The 15,559-nt window shown below is 32.8% G+C and overlaps 1 protein-coding gene across 6 annotated transcripts in view; it reads right to left on the bottom strand.

Annotated features, from left to right (window-relative positions):
• CSMD3 (CUB and Sushi multiple domains 3) overlaps positions 1 to 15,559 on the bottom strand; it is a 1,090,811-nt gene that overhangs the window by 92,861 nt on the left and 982,391 nt on the right. For all 6 annotated transcript variants that reach the window (XM_074316364.1, XM_074316366.1, XM_074316365.1 and 3 more), the window contains 3 exons: positions 7,864 to 7,944; positions 7,075 to 7,188; positions 306 to 494 (listed from right to left, as the gene is read on the bottom strand). In XM_074316364.1, coding sequence (XP_074172465.1) covers positions 306 to 494; positions 7,075 to 7,188; positions 7,864 to 7,944 — 384 coding nt within the window. The remainder of the gene's footprint in view (positions 1 to 305; positions 495 to 7,074; positions 7,189 to 7,863; positions 7,945 to 15,559) is intronic.

Raw genomic sequence — 15,559 nt, 5'->3', positions numbered from 1 at the left:
TTAGAATAGTATTAAATATAGTGAAATTGTTCTGCAACCAACTACCTCATCAACAGTAACTTAAAACATAATATAAAATGTTTGTTCTAAATATTTTAATGTGATAGCTAAAGAATCTACAATTTATAAAATCATCAATTAATATTTCCATATGGTATTTAAGTAAATTGGATGTTGATACACTAAAAAAATCTATAATATAATATAAAACCATGTAAGTGATTGTTTATACTGAAGGTCTGTATATATAAATAGAATATTTGGACTCAATTTAGGAATATCCAGTAAATATAACCCATGGTTACCATCATACACCTGAAGAACATCAAATTCCTTTTCTGTCTGGAAGAATTCTACAAACATGCTGATATTATATCCCTTTTCTACTGAAATGCTCCAGGCACACATTTGAAGATTAGGGTAACTGTCAGGATATCCAGGGCTCAATATGACTCCCGTGGAATCTAGCCGTAATTCGTTGGCAGGACAGAGCACTGTCAAAGAAAGAAATCATTAAATAATGCTAGTGTTTTAGGCCTAAATGAAAACTGCATTTTCAAAACTGGAAACTCTGCTTTCATGTTCAATACTATAGAGGAGACAATACCTTGAATTATGTGTTAGAAGAGACTTGCATTAAGCTTGCAGTTCAAACAATCGGAGGAATACCTAAAAATGTATGGTATTGATTTCCTTTTTTTCTTTTTTTATTACATAGAAGATGCATTATTTTTCTGGACAATAAATAGATAAATAATTAAAAGTTGAGGTATTTATTTCTTTCTATTTCTTTATGTTCTTTCTTACTTTTTCTCATCTTCTTATGACCCAACTCCTCTGCCTCTATTATCTATGTCTTTGCCCTTTTCTTTTCCCTCATTACTTTCTTCCTCACCCTCTTCTCTCCTAAACTTTAACTCACTCAGGCTTGTGGGATTAGACAGGAAACTGCTCTCTCTTAGAGTATTCTTTCCAGACAAAGCCACTTCTGATCTCAGGAATCAGCTTAATCCATGAGAATTTAACACAATTTGGGGGTTACCAATTACCTTTCAGTTCTTTGTGCTATTCCAGACTATAAATGTAAGTCAAAGCACAAGCTCTTCCTATTTCATAATATTACCTATGCTGTACATTTCACAAATATATACAGAGGGTGCCTAAAAAATGTATACAAATTTTAAGAAAGAAAAAACTGTATTAAAATTACACTGATGGTAACCACTTTGAGCACCTCTTGCAATTGCAGAACTCAAATGTCACTTATATTCATCTTTTGTTATCGGTATATATTGAGTATTTCAATTTTAATACAGTTTTTCATTTCCTATAATACGTATACATTTTTTTGGTATCCTCTGCATGTATGTATGTATGTGTGTGTGTGTGTGTGTGTGTGTGTGTGTATATATATATACACACACATATATATACATATATGTATATATATAATATTATGTACATATTATATGTATACATAATTAAACTATTATATATATTATAATACATATATACACACATATATATGTATAATATAATATAATATAATTTAATTTAATATAATATAATATAAATGTATCCTGTTTCCCTAAAAATAAGACCAAGCTGGACAATCAGCTCTAATGCATCTTTTGGAGCAAAATTTAATATAAGCCTTGGTCTTTTTCGGGGAAACACAGTATATATGTATATATTTGTGTGTATGTGTATATGTATATATTTTTGTGTACACAAAAACAGAAAATTTGTTACAAAAAAACATAATTATGATGTAACAGTTTCCAAAGGACAGTAAACTTTAATTGTTGACATCAGTAGCATTATGCAGTGGACCAAATAATACAAACATCTACTTAAATATGCATTGTGAATGAGAGTGTCACCAAGATGATAGAATCCTATCACTCAAAAGATTCAATTTCAGTCTTTGGTTTTCTTAAGAATTTGAGGTTCTATGATGTGAGAAGAGGACTGGAATTGCTCAGTATAGTCCATATTGTGCATAATTAAACTGATATATATCAAACAGGATTTAGTTCAATATAATAAATACCTCTTTACTTGTGAGAATAATGGAAGTGACTATGGCACAATGTCCTATGGACCTCATTGCTAAAGACTTTTTAAACTTAGGATGGACCACTTTTTTAGTTTTACTATAAGGGATATTCAAGCAACTGGAGTGGACTAGATAAATTTTGAGGGTTTGGTGAATTGGACAAACATCCCATGCTATTTTTTAATCCAATTATTATACAACTTCCATCTTGGTGTTAGATAGCATTGTATTTCAAAATAATTAGAGCACCACCTTAAGTAGAATCCTTGTTTTTCAATGTTTGTTTAAATGAGCTAGACTTGGAAATACCAAATATAGTTGCTGGAATATAGATGAATAGATGGTGGATTTATATACTGACCATTTCTTGGGTGCAAGGACAATGAAATATTTTGAGTTATAAAATCTCCAAATAGTTTAGGGATGAAAAAGAGTAAGTAAAACAGGGATTTATAGCAACATACGACTATACTTTAACCAAGCTAATATCTTAAAAAGAAATAACTTGAAAATAAAATCTGCCATAAGTAATACACAGATATTTGAAAGAATTGACTATAGAATATAGCACAGCTAACTCTCAGAACTGTTTTCTATGTTGTTTTCTTGTTGTTGTTTTGTTTGTTGTTTGTTTGTTGTTGTTGTTGTTTGGCTTTTACTTCTGTTTCTTTTACTCCAATTTGAGAAGTTTGCTTCTTAAATATGACTTTAAGATTACAAAACATTGACTCTTTTGAGTGATAGGATTTTATCATCTTGGTGACACTTTCATTCTCAATGCATATTTAAGTAGATGTTTGTATTATTTGGTCACTGAATAATGCTATTGATGTTAAAAATTAAAGTTTACTGTCCTTTGGAAACTGTTACATCATAATTATGTTTTTTTTGTAACAAATTTTCTTTTTATGTGTACACAAAAAATATATACATGTACATATAAGACTATGTACTTTTTTTTGGTATCAGCTCATTTTCAGTCTTAAAGAAACCTGACCTTTGTTTTTCACAAAATAAAAAATATATATATGTAAAATAAATAAACTTAAAGGTTAGAGTGAAATGGAAAATATGTGTCAAAGATGAAGAATATTATTGAATATCAGCTATGGCATATTGAAATGAAAGATGTATGTAACCACATGATAAGTTGAAGTGAGTTTTAAGGAAGGGTTTATTTAGTGTGTGCTCAGATATTTAACACTTCTGGACTATTTAGCTAAGTAAGTAACTGTTTGGATTACTCCCTCACTAAAAACCATTCAGCAGCTTCTTAGTTTGATACAAAGCCTTCCAAGTTCAGTCCTTGCCCACCTCCCCAAAATTGTTTCCTGCTGCTCCTCCTCTGAAAAGTAATGCTCCAAAGTATGTACACAAAAACAGACAGCTTTTTGAACTCAGTACATTCTTTTCTGCTTCTGTTTCAAATGTCCCTTTTTTGTCTGCTGCATTTGAAATGTTAGTGCATTTCAAGTGTATTGCCCTCTGTGGAACACTCTCTGAACCTCTCCTCCATCAACCCAATCAGAATTGTTGATTTATTTCCTAGTGCCTCTGTAGTAATGTAGGCTTCTATTATTGCAGTTAGCAATTCTATAGCTATTATTTCCTTTCTTTCTTGGCTCTCTAGTCTGTGGTTATTGAAAAGCAAGTGCCATGTCTTACTTAATGTTTTGGCCCCAGTGTTCTGAACAGAATAAATGTTCCATATTACTTTTGAAAAAAACACACAAAATAAACAAACAAACAAACAAAAAACTGGTGTGATCCAACATAATCTATCACAAATACACAAATTAATCTATTCTCATGCTATTCAACATATAGCAAGAAGCCAGACAACCATCAATAATAAGAGTAAGTATTTTTTTTTTTTTTTTTTTTTTTGGTCCTTAGGTCGTTTTGCAGCAAGTAAAGGGAACATCCAAAGTTCTGTCTCCTGGAAAGGAGGCTTAACCATTGCTTATATACACTATTTGGTTAATTACATGTTGCTTTCTTCTTTGCAGTTGACTACACTTATCCAGCTGAGTTCCTGTCAAGTCAATCCTGTTTACAGTTGTGTCTGCAAAATACTGTGCTACATTTTAACATTCAGCAAGAACAGCATTTAGTAAGAATCACCCAGACCTTGAGACCTTTGTCCTATCTAACACTAGGATGTGCCTTCCTACCACCCCATGCTCCTGGCCCACCACCCACATGTGACTGCGAAGCCCTTCAACTTATTCAGTGCAGCTTACTGACCTTCATCTCTTCTCTGGGATTTTTGGAATTAAGACTGAAAGAGATCAAATTGTTTCCTGAGTCTGTAAAATATTCCAGGAATTTTTTTTCTTTCTTTTTTTTTTTTTTTTAGTTGAAATAAGTCCATATTTGTTTTCTAATGCTTATAGTAAAAAAAGCCCTAAATCTTTATTATTATTATTATTATTATTATTATTACTATTATTATTTTCTGGTATACAAAACAATATAATAGACATTTCACCCCTCATAAAGTGATAACCCCCTCTTCCCCCAATCTATTGTCTCTCTGGCATCGTGTATATCTATTACAAGTCCATTGACTCTATTCCCTATACTATACTCCATATCCCTTGACTATATCTATATAAATATATAATATATATAATTATAGTTGACATACAATATTATTGAGCTTCAGGTGTACAGTGCAGTAGTCAAGCATCTACACCATCTGTGAAGTGGTCTCCCTAATAAGATACCCTATAAAATCTGAGTAACTACTTATTGTTTATGACTTTGTTAGACACTGTTAAGCATCTTTCGTGTAGTATCTCACTTATCTGTCACAACGACTTTAAGAAGTCTGTACAATTTTTATCCCCATTATACATATGAGGAAACTGATGCTCAGAAAGTTTAAAGTGCACAGTCTCACAGATTCAGCTAGGAGAACCCCACTTTTTAATCCCCAAATATAACCACCCACTATGTTACATTTATATCAAACTCTTTGAAGTGCACATTTAGAATTGCTTTCCATATTTTATGTGTGAGATAGAGAACTACAGAGGATCCAGGGAAGAATAACAGAAATGATGCAGCCTCATTTAGGAAGAATGAAAAAAAAATCAAGTAATTTAAATAGACTAAAAACAATGTAGATTAGTTCTAAAAGATTCTAAATGAAGGTCTGTCTGTTGGCAATCTTGTGAATTAACTCAAACACAAATGTAAAGTTAGATTTTTAGCTTAAGTGCTAAATTAATTAATAAGTGCCTATTAATTAACATAGTAACTCAGCATGGACTCCCTCTGAGGGATAATTTATTAATTTTTAGCTAGTTATCTGATGTTATTAAGAGACAAAAATGTATTGTCTTATTTTATATTCTGCACAGCAGATAGAATAAGAAGAGATGCCATTAGTAATGTATAGAAAATTCTGATTTTAATAACAAGATATTGAAAGTATAAGAGATGAGAGATTGTGAAATAACTGTTATCTGAATTGTTTTATTTTAATTTAAAAAAATATTGAATTGGGATCCAGATATTATAAAAAAAAAAAAGTGTTGTCCTTCAAGAGCTCATGATGTAGTTTATATACTGGGGCCCAGAAACCCCTGGTATGCAATCGTTCATTTACAACTTCTTGTGTGAGCGCAAGTTATTTTCCCATGTATACACTCCCAAAAGGCTGAACTCTATCTTCTGCATTCACATATCTAAATATCTGAATGTGAATCCTAAGTAATTTACTATAAATACAACAAAAGTATTCATGTGTAAAGAAAAAAGTTAGATAAATGACATTTAAATATCAGGAATATACATGATAGACTTCAGAATACCCAACCAACTTTAAGATGTTCTTAAATCTTTGACAAAGCATAAGGGAAATTCTCACATGGGCAGTGGTTTATACCTCCACACAATTTTTTCTTTCTTTTTGCAACTGTAAAAGCCCTTTGTGAAAATCCTTCCATCTTCTTATAAGGACTCCAATGACACAGAAAATCAAATATTCATTCCCACTTATGGTATGTTTGGAATAATAAACAGAATTTTTGTTTTAGGCTTGTAACAGTTACTATACTACACAGGAAATAGGTTTCCATTCCTTAGAATAAGTCTCAATGAAAAAAGTAATCCAAGAAAAACTGGAAAGGGAAAATCAAATTCAATTAAAATTTCATTTAAATTAACCAGCATTTATAATCATAATAGTTATTACATGTTAGGGACTGTTCTGGGCCCTAGAAGCTACACAAATTAACAATACATGATTCTTGAAGATCCAAATTCCAACACATCATTCAAGGTCCATTATGGTCTTTTCCTTGTAACATAGTGAATTCTTTGAAGTCCATAACCTACTGTCTTTCATTTCTGTGTCTTTGCATATACATTTGTCACTTGAACCACCTTATCCCTATCTCTATTTTAACAGAGTAAGTCTCACTAGTAATTCGGAAACCATGACTCAGAGAGGAATGCCTCCATCGAGTTTTCCCTGTCCCATAAACCATTAAACACTATATATATGTATAATTCTATAGTCCACTGTCATAGGTCCTTATGCTGTGCCCTTCATAATAGAGACCATTTACAAGTTGGTTTTTGTTTCTTTGTTTTCCTTTCAGATCCTCCTACTGAACAGTTGCTCAATAAAGTTTAATGAATCTAGTGGTTAGAACAGGAACTACTCCCAAGCACAGGCAATCCACATTGGAGCCTTTACTTAAAATGGTTTCTCTTATTTTCTACGTCCATTTCTACCCCTCACAGCAAAAATAATTTCAGTAAGCTGAACTGACTTTGGGATGAACGACAAAGACTAAACTTTGGAAGAATCAAAATGTTCAAAGTTAAATCTGAGAAATAATGGAATGAAAAACATTAAGTTACACATGAGCTGTGTAACTTCATCAACCCTGCCTGTTAAGTATTGACTATTTATATAAAATAGATTTTTCTCAATGTTGCCAGCATTGAATTAAACATAACACAAATATTTGTAAATAAATAATCATAATAACTGGTACCTTGACAAACTGGAGGTGCCCCGTCCATCTGGAGTCGTTCTCCTAATCTGCATGTCAGAATTGCGTTACCAACCAAAGTAAATCCTGGAAGACACTGGTACCTAATAATATCACCTATTAAAAAGCGAACAGACAAATGGGTTTTCAGAGAAGCAACGAGGTAAAAATTTTCAGATGTTTCTGTTGTAAAATCAGACTTTTTTCTTTCAGTCATTTTTAATCAGTATAAAATCCTATTAGTTGTAAGCAGGGAAGCTATTCTAAATATTGAACTACCAGGACTTCACAGGCACTGACCAATCAAAACTGAAGCTAATAGTTAACTACCAGTAAGACCGCACTAGTGCACACCAGTTGGATATAAGCAATAGTAGTAAGGAAATAATCTGGTTGGTATAGGTAAGATATTCATTTAAAATGTATCAAGCAGTAAAAACTATCATTAGTTCTTGCTTTTATATTAAGATTAGATTTACATTGGTCATTGATTTTTGCCTACATTTCTTAACCAAAATCAATATGATAATAATAAAAAGTTTATTACAGCAACATTATACAGTTATACGGTTTAAATTCTCACACTGTTTTCTAATTGTACATCCAGGAAATATAGAATTCTCCCTTTCCTTTTTTCACTGCTGACCATCCTTAAGAATTCTAAACAATCCCCATCTATCCAGAGAAAGAGGGTGGAAGACAAGCTGTTACTGTACTTTATTTTTGTTTCTTTTTAAGCAAATACCTCTGTTAAGAGTGTGTTTTCTTTAAAAGTAATTTAACAGACTTTACCTATTTCAAATTCATCATCTTCTGTCAAAATTTCAGCATTGGGTACAGGTGGTGGAGGTTGGCACACTCTTAGTTGATAGGCTATAAAAATAGACAATGTGTTTATTCCTTCTCTGAGCAGCTTTATATATAGGTATATATTCACATATGTGAAAACTATGCAAGGTTTACATATAAGAATATAAATAAATGGTAGAATTTACCAAGTTTCAATTATTTCTTTATTTTTAAAAAATGCTGTTAACAATGAGGGGACATAAATCATTCCTTAGATGCCAAAATATTTTTTCATGGTAAGAATACTTACCTTTTAATTCCTTAGTTTTTACCCTCATTCTATAATATTCCTCCTTGTTATGTGCTTCATAACACCTGCTATTTTCCTTCTTGGCATGATCACAATTTGGAATTACATACCCATGTCTGTTTATGTGCTCAATGCCTATCTCATCCAAGGCTCACCACAGAATCCCCAACACCAAGTAAAGTGCCTGGCAAACAGTCATAATTTCAAACAAACAAATACTCTCAATGCTAACTCTATTCCAGGAAATAGTATAAACACTTTATTTATATTAACTATATTAGTCCTTATGAAAATGTTATTTATTTCATTACTCAATTTATACAACTATGCCCATAATTATCCCCATTGTATAAAAGAGAAAACTATTAAAGAGAGTTTTAAAATTTGTTCAAATCCCACAGCTATAATGTGGTAAATTAGCTGGAATTGGAAGCTCGGCAGTCTGGCTGAAGAGCCTTCTCTAACCATGCTTCATTGGTATGTTTACAAAATATCTATTTATTGTTTCATGTTTCCAATTGTCTATATGACTTGAACATGTCATCCCATTAGATTAGAGAAATTCCTTTTGACGTAATTTAAAGACCACCGAAAAGAAAAGAAAAAAAGTTTCTATGAATCTAAGTATCATCACTACTAACCCTGCATATTTATATCACAATCATTGGCTTTATTAAAACCTGTTTTCACTGGGAGTCTTTTAAAAATGTCATATACTCTTGTTTATTCAAGAAACATATTTTTACATAATTATGACATCTGAATAAGAATCTGTTTTATATGCTTAACTTTATTACTTAAACTCACAAGTTATTTATGGACCTCAATGTGCAGATAAAGAGAATAAAGCTTAAAAGACACAGTGAGTTATCTGAGCTCACATGACTAGTACAAGTTTAGCCATGACTCCATCCTATGTCCTTTAACTTCAAAGCCCATACCTTAAATATTGCCCCTATTGTGACAGTGTTATGAGAGGACTGAGGTACATCAATCAGACCAGATAAAGAAGGCTCCTATAAAAGGATATGAATGCAATACATTTTTAAAAATGCATAAGATGTTTCCAGTTCTGAAGGATAACCATGGCCAGCAGAGCATTTCAGATGTAGGCGGAAACATGACAAAAATTTGAATACTGATTCATCATCATGTAACAAATCCTATTTATAAAAGGTTAATAGTCTAATAAACATCCAGGTTAACAAGGACAAAGAGAAAAAAAAAAAATCAAAATGTAGATGGAGAGGGATGAATCAAGGAAAATGTGTTTCAATATCCTGCTGTAAATTGTTGTCTGTCTCTTCAAACATCTTCCTTCGGGTACTTTAACCTGTTTATAAAAGCTCTTGCTGTGCAGAGATGTTAATTTGCAAGTAAAACATTGCTCTACACACAAGAGTTACCCCTGGAGAACAGAAGACTTGCTGGGAAAGAAGCCCAGGGCAGAGAAGTATAATCTGGATGTTTAAGAAAAAGTTGAGTTGAGGGTAACATTGGGAATTTTGAAAATCATTTTCCTGAAGTTAGACCTTAAAAGAGATGCAATTATCAAGGTGCAAAGAAATTGTAAGAATGGCCAAAGCATTAAGAGAAAGGGGAGGAAAAAACAGAGAACTTTCCTGAGAAATTCTTATGAGATTATGTTTTCAAGAAGAACATTTTATTTTATCTTAATGTAGAACAGAGGTCAACTCAGAGGATAAAGAATGGTGGGGGTGCCCTCCTATGAATTATTTCACTTTTGTTTGCCTGTTACGTTATTTTTATTCTTGGTGCTAATCACCTTATTTTGTTATTTGAAAACAAGCACATTTTTATCAATGAAGAATCCATGACTATTGCATCTGCAGAACATGCTTACAACGACCTAGATAACTCAGTTGCAGAGTTTAAAAGTGTTTATAAATTGTTAATGAGTAGTACGATACTCAGAAATATTATGTGATTTTCCCAAGACTACACAGGTGCTGTGAGCTAAATCCTATCTTACTCTCTGTTCTTTACCATCACCAACAGTTTTAGAAACTGTTTCTAGAGCCAAGGAGTCACGTTGGGGCCATGGAGGGTCCAAGGAGGCACAGTGCCCTTACCTCCTACCTCTACCTCAGTAAGAAAAATTCTATTTACATGAATCTATAGTTTGAATTCTAAATAAACTTTCCTTTGAACAGATTTTCTACAATTTTTATGCAAGTAATTTTATTGATCCCTCTGACTTCAAGACTGACTTTGTCTCAACTCCCAATTTTCTATCACCAGGATAAACATCTCTTTGGAACTCTTGACTGCCTATTTCCTTTTATCCTTTACTGTTATTTTCTAGTCACAGATCTCTGTTTTGTGGCACATAATCATGACTTGTTCCAAAATTTATTATTGTCCATTTATTAGCTTACTTGTTCATTGTTTGTGTCTCTATCTAGACTTTAAGTAACACGAGAGAGGAGACGGCTTATCTCTCTTTTTTACTGCTCCTTTCACTATGCTCATAATTCCAAAAATATTTGCCAAATAACATACAAAATATAGGTTTTCTTGGGAGGGAAATAGTCTCTACACAAATAGTCTTACCTAAAATGACTCTCAATTCTAAAACTGAAAATGGGGCTGAAATAGAGGCAATTAAAGGTCAGAGGGCTAAAGAACGGGGTCTAAAGAGAATCTGAGAGGCTTTTGAGGGTTTCACTACGTAATTTTGATTACAATGTAGAGGATGAGGGGGTAATGAAAAGAACCCCTTTGTAGAATCTGTTTTTCTTTAAACTCTTGAAGGCAAAGTATTACAAACAGTTAAACCACAAACGGCTTCCAACAATTCAATCTTCATCAATTTCTACTAGTTTGTTTGCTAAAATAAGTCTAAAATTTGTCTAATGCCTTTCTATTCTTGCTGGAAATAGGATTGTTGCAGACGCTATAAGTTAAGTTGAAGTCATACGGAATTAAGGTGAGCCCTTAAACCAGTATGACTGCCATCCTTATAAAAAGAGAAGAGATAGAGATGGACACCAGGGACGACATGTGACAATGGGGACAGCGATTGGAATCATTTAACTACAAACCAGAAGCTAGGACAAGGCAAATTGCTAAGGCTCTGTGCTTCGGTTTTCTCATCTGCAAAATAAACATAAAACTAAGATTGAGTTAATATATTGCAAAGTGCTTAGAATCGTGCCTGACACATATAGTCATTTCAAAGGGAAAGAACATTCCCTGTTTGTCAAACATTGACACGAGCATGGCTACTGTGATGACAGTTGTGCCCTGAACACATAGCTTCTCAATCACATGACTTAACTCACAACCCCAATGTCATTGCAAGGGCTAGTACCTATGTGACTTCCCAGAACACATCAAGCAAGCATTTTGGTTTTTATGGTGATTTAAATTGGCTGTATTTTGAAAATGTTGAGATTCTTTATTTGTTTTACTTTGATATATGTTATACTATAATATTAAGTCCTTGAGTTCACCATCCCATTTTTGAGTCCTGTATAATAAAGGTTGTATGTGTCTGTGGTCTCAAAACTGATAGCACAGAGTCCTGAAAATCATATTCAATAAATACTAACTGATAACTGAGTTAAAATAATATCTCATCCTTTATAATGTATATACTTTGGAAGAAAATACACAGGTCTAGGATGAATACACCCACAATTGTACAGGTTAGAATTATATAGGTTGATTGAGCTGGAAGTCACTTTATAAATCACCTATTCTAATATCTTTATTTTGGGGCAGTGGAGGGAGGAGGAGGCCTAGCGAAGTGAAGTGAGGTGACAAGTCCACACATCGATGCTGGCAGAACTGAAACTTTTCAATTGCGTCATCTAAATTTTAAACAGTATTAACAGGTATTTTAGTCCATGCTTTTCATGGATTGTTCTATTTAGAAACAGCTTCATAATTATAACCATTAATGAAAATGCTGTATAACATAGTGATTTACACATTTAAAATATACATTTGATCTAAATCTGTGTTCTCTTCAGAAGAATCATTTCATTTGACATTCCATTCAGCTTTAAAACACCATTGACTATTTAATAACAGGATGAGGGCATCGTATTCTACATGTCAGTATCTTTTGAAGATGGCTATTGTTTGAATAGTTCCCTGTTTTTGTTTAAATGTGTATAGATATATGGTTCCTGGTCCAATAAATTTGCTTTCTGAAATTGCTTTAGCGTTTGACTCTGGCAATATTTTTTGGCTATTTTTAATTTCCTATTTTCTTTGTAATGAAGCATCCAAACTTATCCCAGAAAAGAATGCTGTATTTATCTACTTCAGTTCAACTGAGCTGTTAAACGCTACTTAAAAACAAACAAACAAACAGAACACTGGCAAATTGCCATTCCCCATTCTTTCTTTAAACCAAAGAAGCACAAGTGTACAAGCTTTCTGCCAAGAACAAAGAATTTCTTACAGAGGAAAACGAAAAACAGCATAATGTTCTCTGTTCCCTAAATGCTAACAGCTCACTATAACCACTGGTGTACTTCAGTGGTGACTCAGATTAGTTCAAGTGTGATAATTTTATGATTTGGGGAAAATTTGGAGGAGAAAAAGCATTGATAACTACATGTTGAGTTATGTAATTTTAGCAATGTTATTTCAAAAGTTATATAAAATAAGTTTAAGCAGTTCCACATAAAAGCAGACTTACGAGTGTTTAAATAAATGGTCTACTAGTTCTAATTAAGAGGGAAAAATAATTACTTTTTTTTTCCAGTTTGGAAAAAATCTGCTAGTGAGTTGACATGAGTAAGTTTCAGCAGAGCTTAAATAACATACAAACATCATTTTTTTTCTATTAATATTTCATAATTGGTTTGTTTCTGCCTAAAGATGAATCTTAGAAATCAAGAGAAAATGCTCATCCCTGGATTTACAGATGACACAGAAAATTCTCTTTCATGAAGAATGGATCAACACGATCTACCTCACCCTTAGTATTTCCCTAGGGATTGAATAACAGAAGTAAACAAAGCTACTGAGAAATTTCCTGGATTATCCATAAGAAAATTCCAGCATGAATTGATGTCCCCATATTCAAATAGCGAATTGAAAGTATCCTGCCTTTATGCTGAGCCCATTAGAATCTGACAAGTAAAGTGCCAAGGGTCGTTTTGTTAAGTGGTCGAGTTACCTGGGATATTAGTAGGTAACAGTACATCAGTGGTGAGAATTTGTCTTTGTCAGTCTCAGTTTTCCTCTCCCACTTCACCACCGTAGTTTGATTTGTTTTTGGCTATGAAGGAACATGCTATAGCTATTTTTAACTATCACTTTACTCTACTCTGCATACTGAAAAGAAAACAAAACAAAACAGCTCCTGTATTCTGTTAGCTTGGAGTAGGCCTGGCTCTAACTGACAGACCTAGGTTTTGTACTGTTGACCATGAACAACTTCACAAACATCGGATGGTAATTCTTTCACCTTGTTGGAGGAAGACAAAAACAAGATCTTTCCACAATCATATCTGAGCAAAGAAAACAAAAACAAGAACGAGAAACAGCCCAAACCCTCAAAATGACCAAGGTTCTTCCAGCACAGATAATGAATGAATGCTGCTTCCATACCAATTATAGTTTTAGGTGTGTCCCATTCCTTTTACCTTCTAGAAAAAAAGTATTAAGATACCCAATTATAGAACTGTTCCAATGTTCCGACAGCACCCAATCCAGAGGAAAAGCATGCTTCCTGGAAACTTTCCAGAACCATCTTACACAGTCCAAAGCCTATTACTAGCCTCTCCTAACACCCTCTTACTGAGATGCCAAGGATCCCTCATGGTATGTGTCTCACTTGTTACAATGAGTCAATAAACCCAACCTTATTTAATTAAAGGTGAGTTCCTGATGGACTTTGGCTAGAGGGGAGGGACAGTAAAATAATGTAGAAAATGAATAACATAACTCATCAACAGGTATGCACATAAAGGGAAGTGTCAAAACATAGTAACACTTTTACATGACTTTTAGTCATATCTAATGATCACTAGATAGTCATTAAATAACAGTAAATGGCATTATCTTTCCCTCATGACAGCTTCACCAGTTTGGTGTGTAGCTTCAACATACACATTTATATATAATTGTAAGATACCTATATCCCCTATGCTCTCTGGACATCAAACAATGAAACACTTTATGAGTTCAAAATAAAATCTATTGAAATATAAAACGAGGTAAGGTCTTTAGGTTTTGTGAGGCAAAGGGGTCACACAGTTCAAAGTAATAGTGATTTATGTTTTATACAAACTGTGTCCTTATATCTACAGCAATCTCTCTTAGGATGAGACTTTGTGGAGTTAAATATACTTGTCCCCAAATACAGCATTTATCATAAAGGCAATGTAACCTTAAAAGATGACCTAAGAGACATTGCAGGCCTTTTAAATGCAATTCATAAAAATAATCTGAAAGTCAATATAAAATCAACACATTCTTTTACAGTTGTGCCAATAATAGAAAACAATAAATAATATAAATTATTAAATCATATTAAGACAATCCGAGTGTAAATTGATTGTTAAATTATATTAAGGAAATCTGAGTGTAAATTGAATATCCCAATACTCTGATGTTAGAAAAAGAGGTGATTTGGATAAAGGATTTAAACAGTAAAATGATACCTTCAATTTTAAATTAATAGATATGCATTCTGGCTATACTATAGTCTCTTGATTGTTTTGATTGCATAAGTCAGACCTTGAATAAAACTTATTTTCTCTTTACACAATGACTATAGCGCATTTTGGGAACTATGAACAAAAAAAACGCACTCAGCTGCGCTAAACATGCCAACATATCACAGTCAGCTTCTAGGTCCTGGGGAAGAGAAGCACTAAGAAGTGTCAAGCTCCACGTTATAATTAGAATGGTTTTCTTAAAAAATAAGATGACCTATCACCTTGCTAAAAATGAAAATCATTTTTGCTATTTTTTTAAAGAAATATTAGGTTTATATACCATTAAATGTAATTTATGCATGAGATAATACTAGCTTAGGACATTCTCTGGCACTTAGTAAAATCTCAATATATTTAAGCTATTATTTTATTGCTGTTGTTGTCACTATTTAAAAATAAGTCATTCTTTGGAGTCAGACAGACCTCTTTTGAATTCCAGGCAGCACTTCTATTTATTAGAATAGAAATCTCTGGCTTTATGTCCATTACAAATTTTTTCACTCAGTTCTTTCATTATTAAAATGGGGATAATAATACTTATCTTGCAGAGTTATTACAAAAATTAGCAAGAATACATGGAAAGTACCTCTCATAGTGCCAGGAATATTAAGTTTTCAGTAAATGGCAGCTGTGACTCTTACAGTAAGTATCATACAAAGTCAGTGTCTGCAAAAACATGCAGTTA

Source organism: Rhinolophus sinicus, linkage group LG12 (assembly GCF_036562045.2).
Source record: "Rhinolophus sinicus isolate RSC01 linkage group LG12, ASM3656204v1, whole genome shotgun sequence".
Classification (NCBI taxonomy): Eukaryota; Metazoa; Chordata; class Mammalia; order Chiroptera; family Rhinolophidae; genus Rhinolophus; species Rhinolophus sinicus.
The sequence above is the reverse complement of the archived record's forward strand: the minus strand, read 5'-3'. Positions and strand labels throughout refer to the sequence as shown.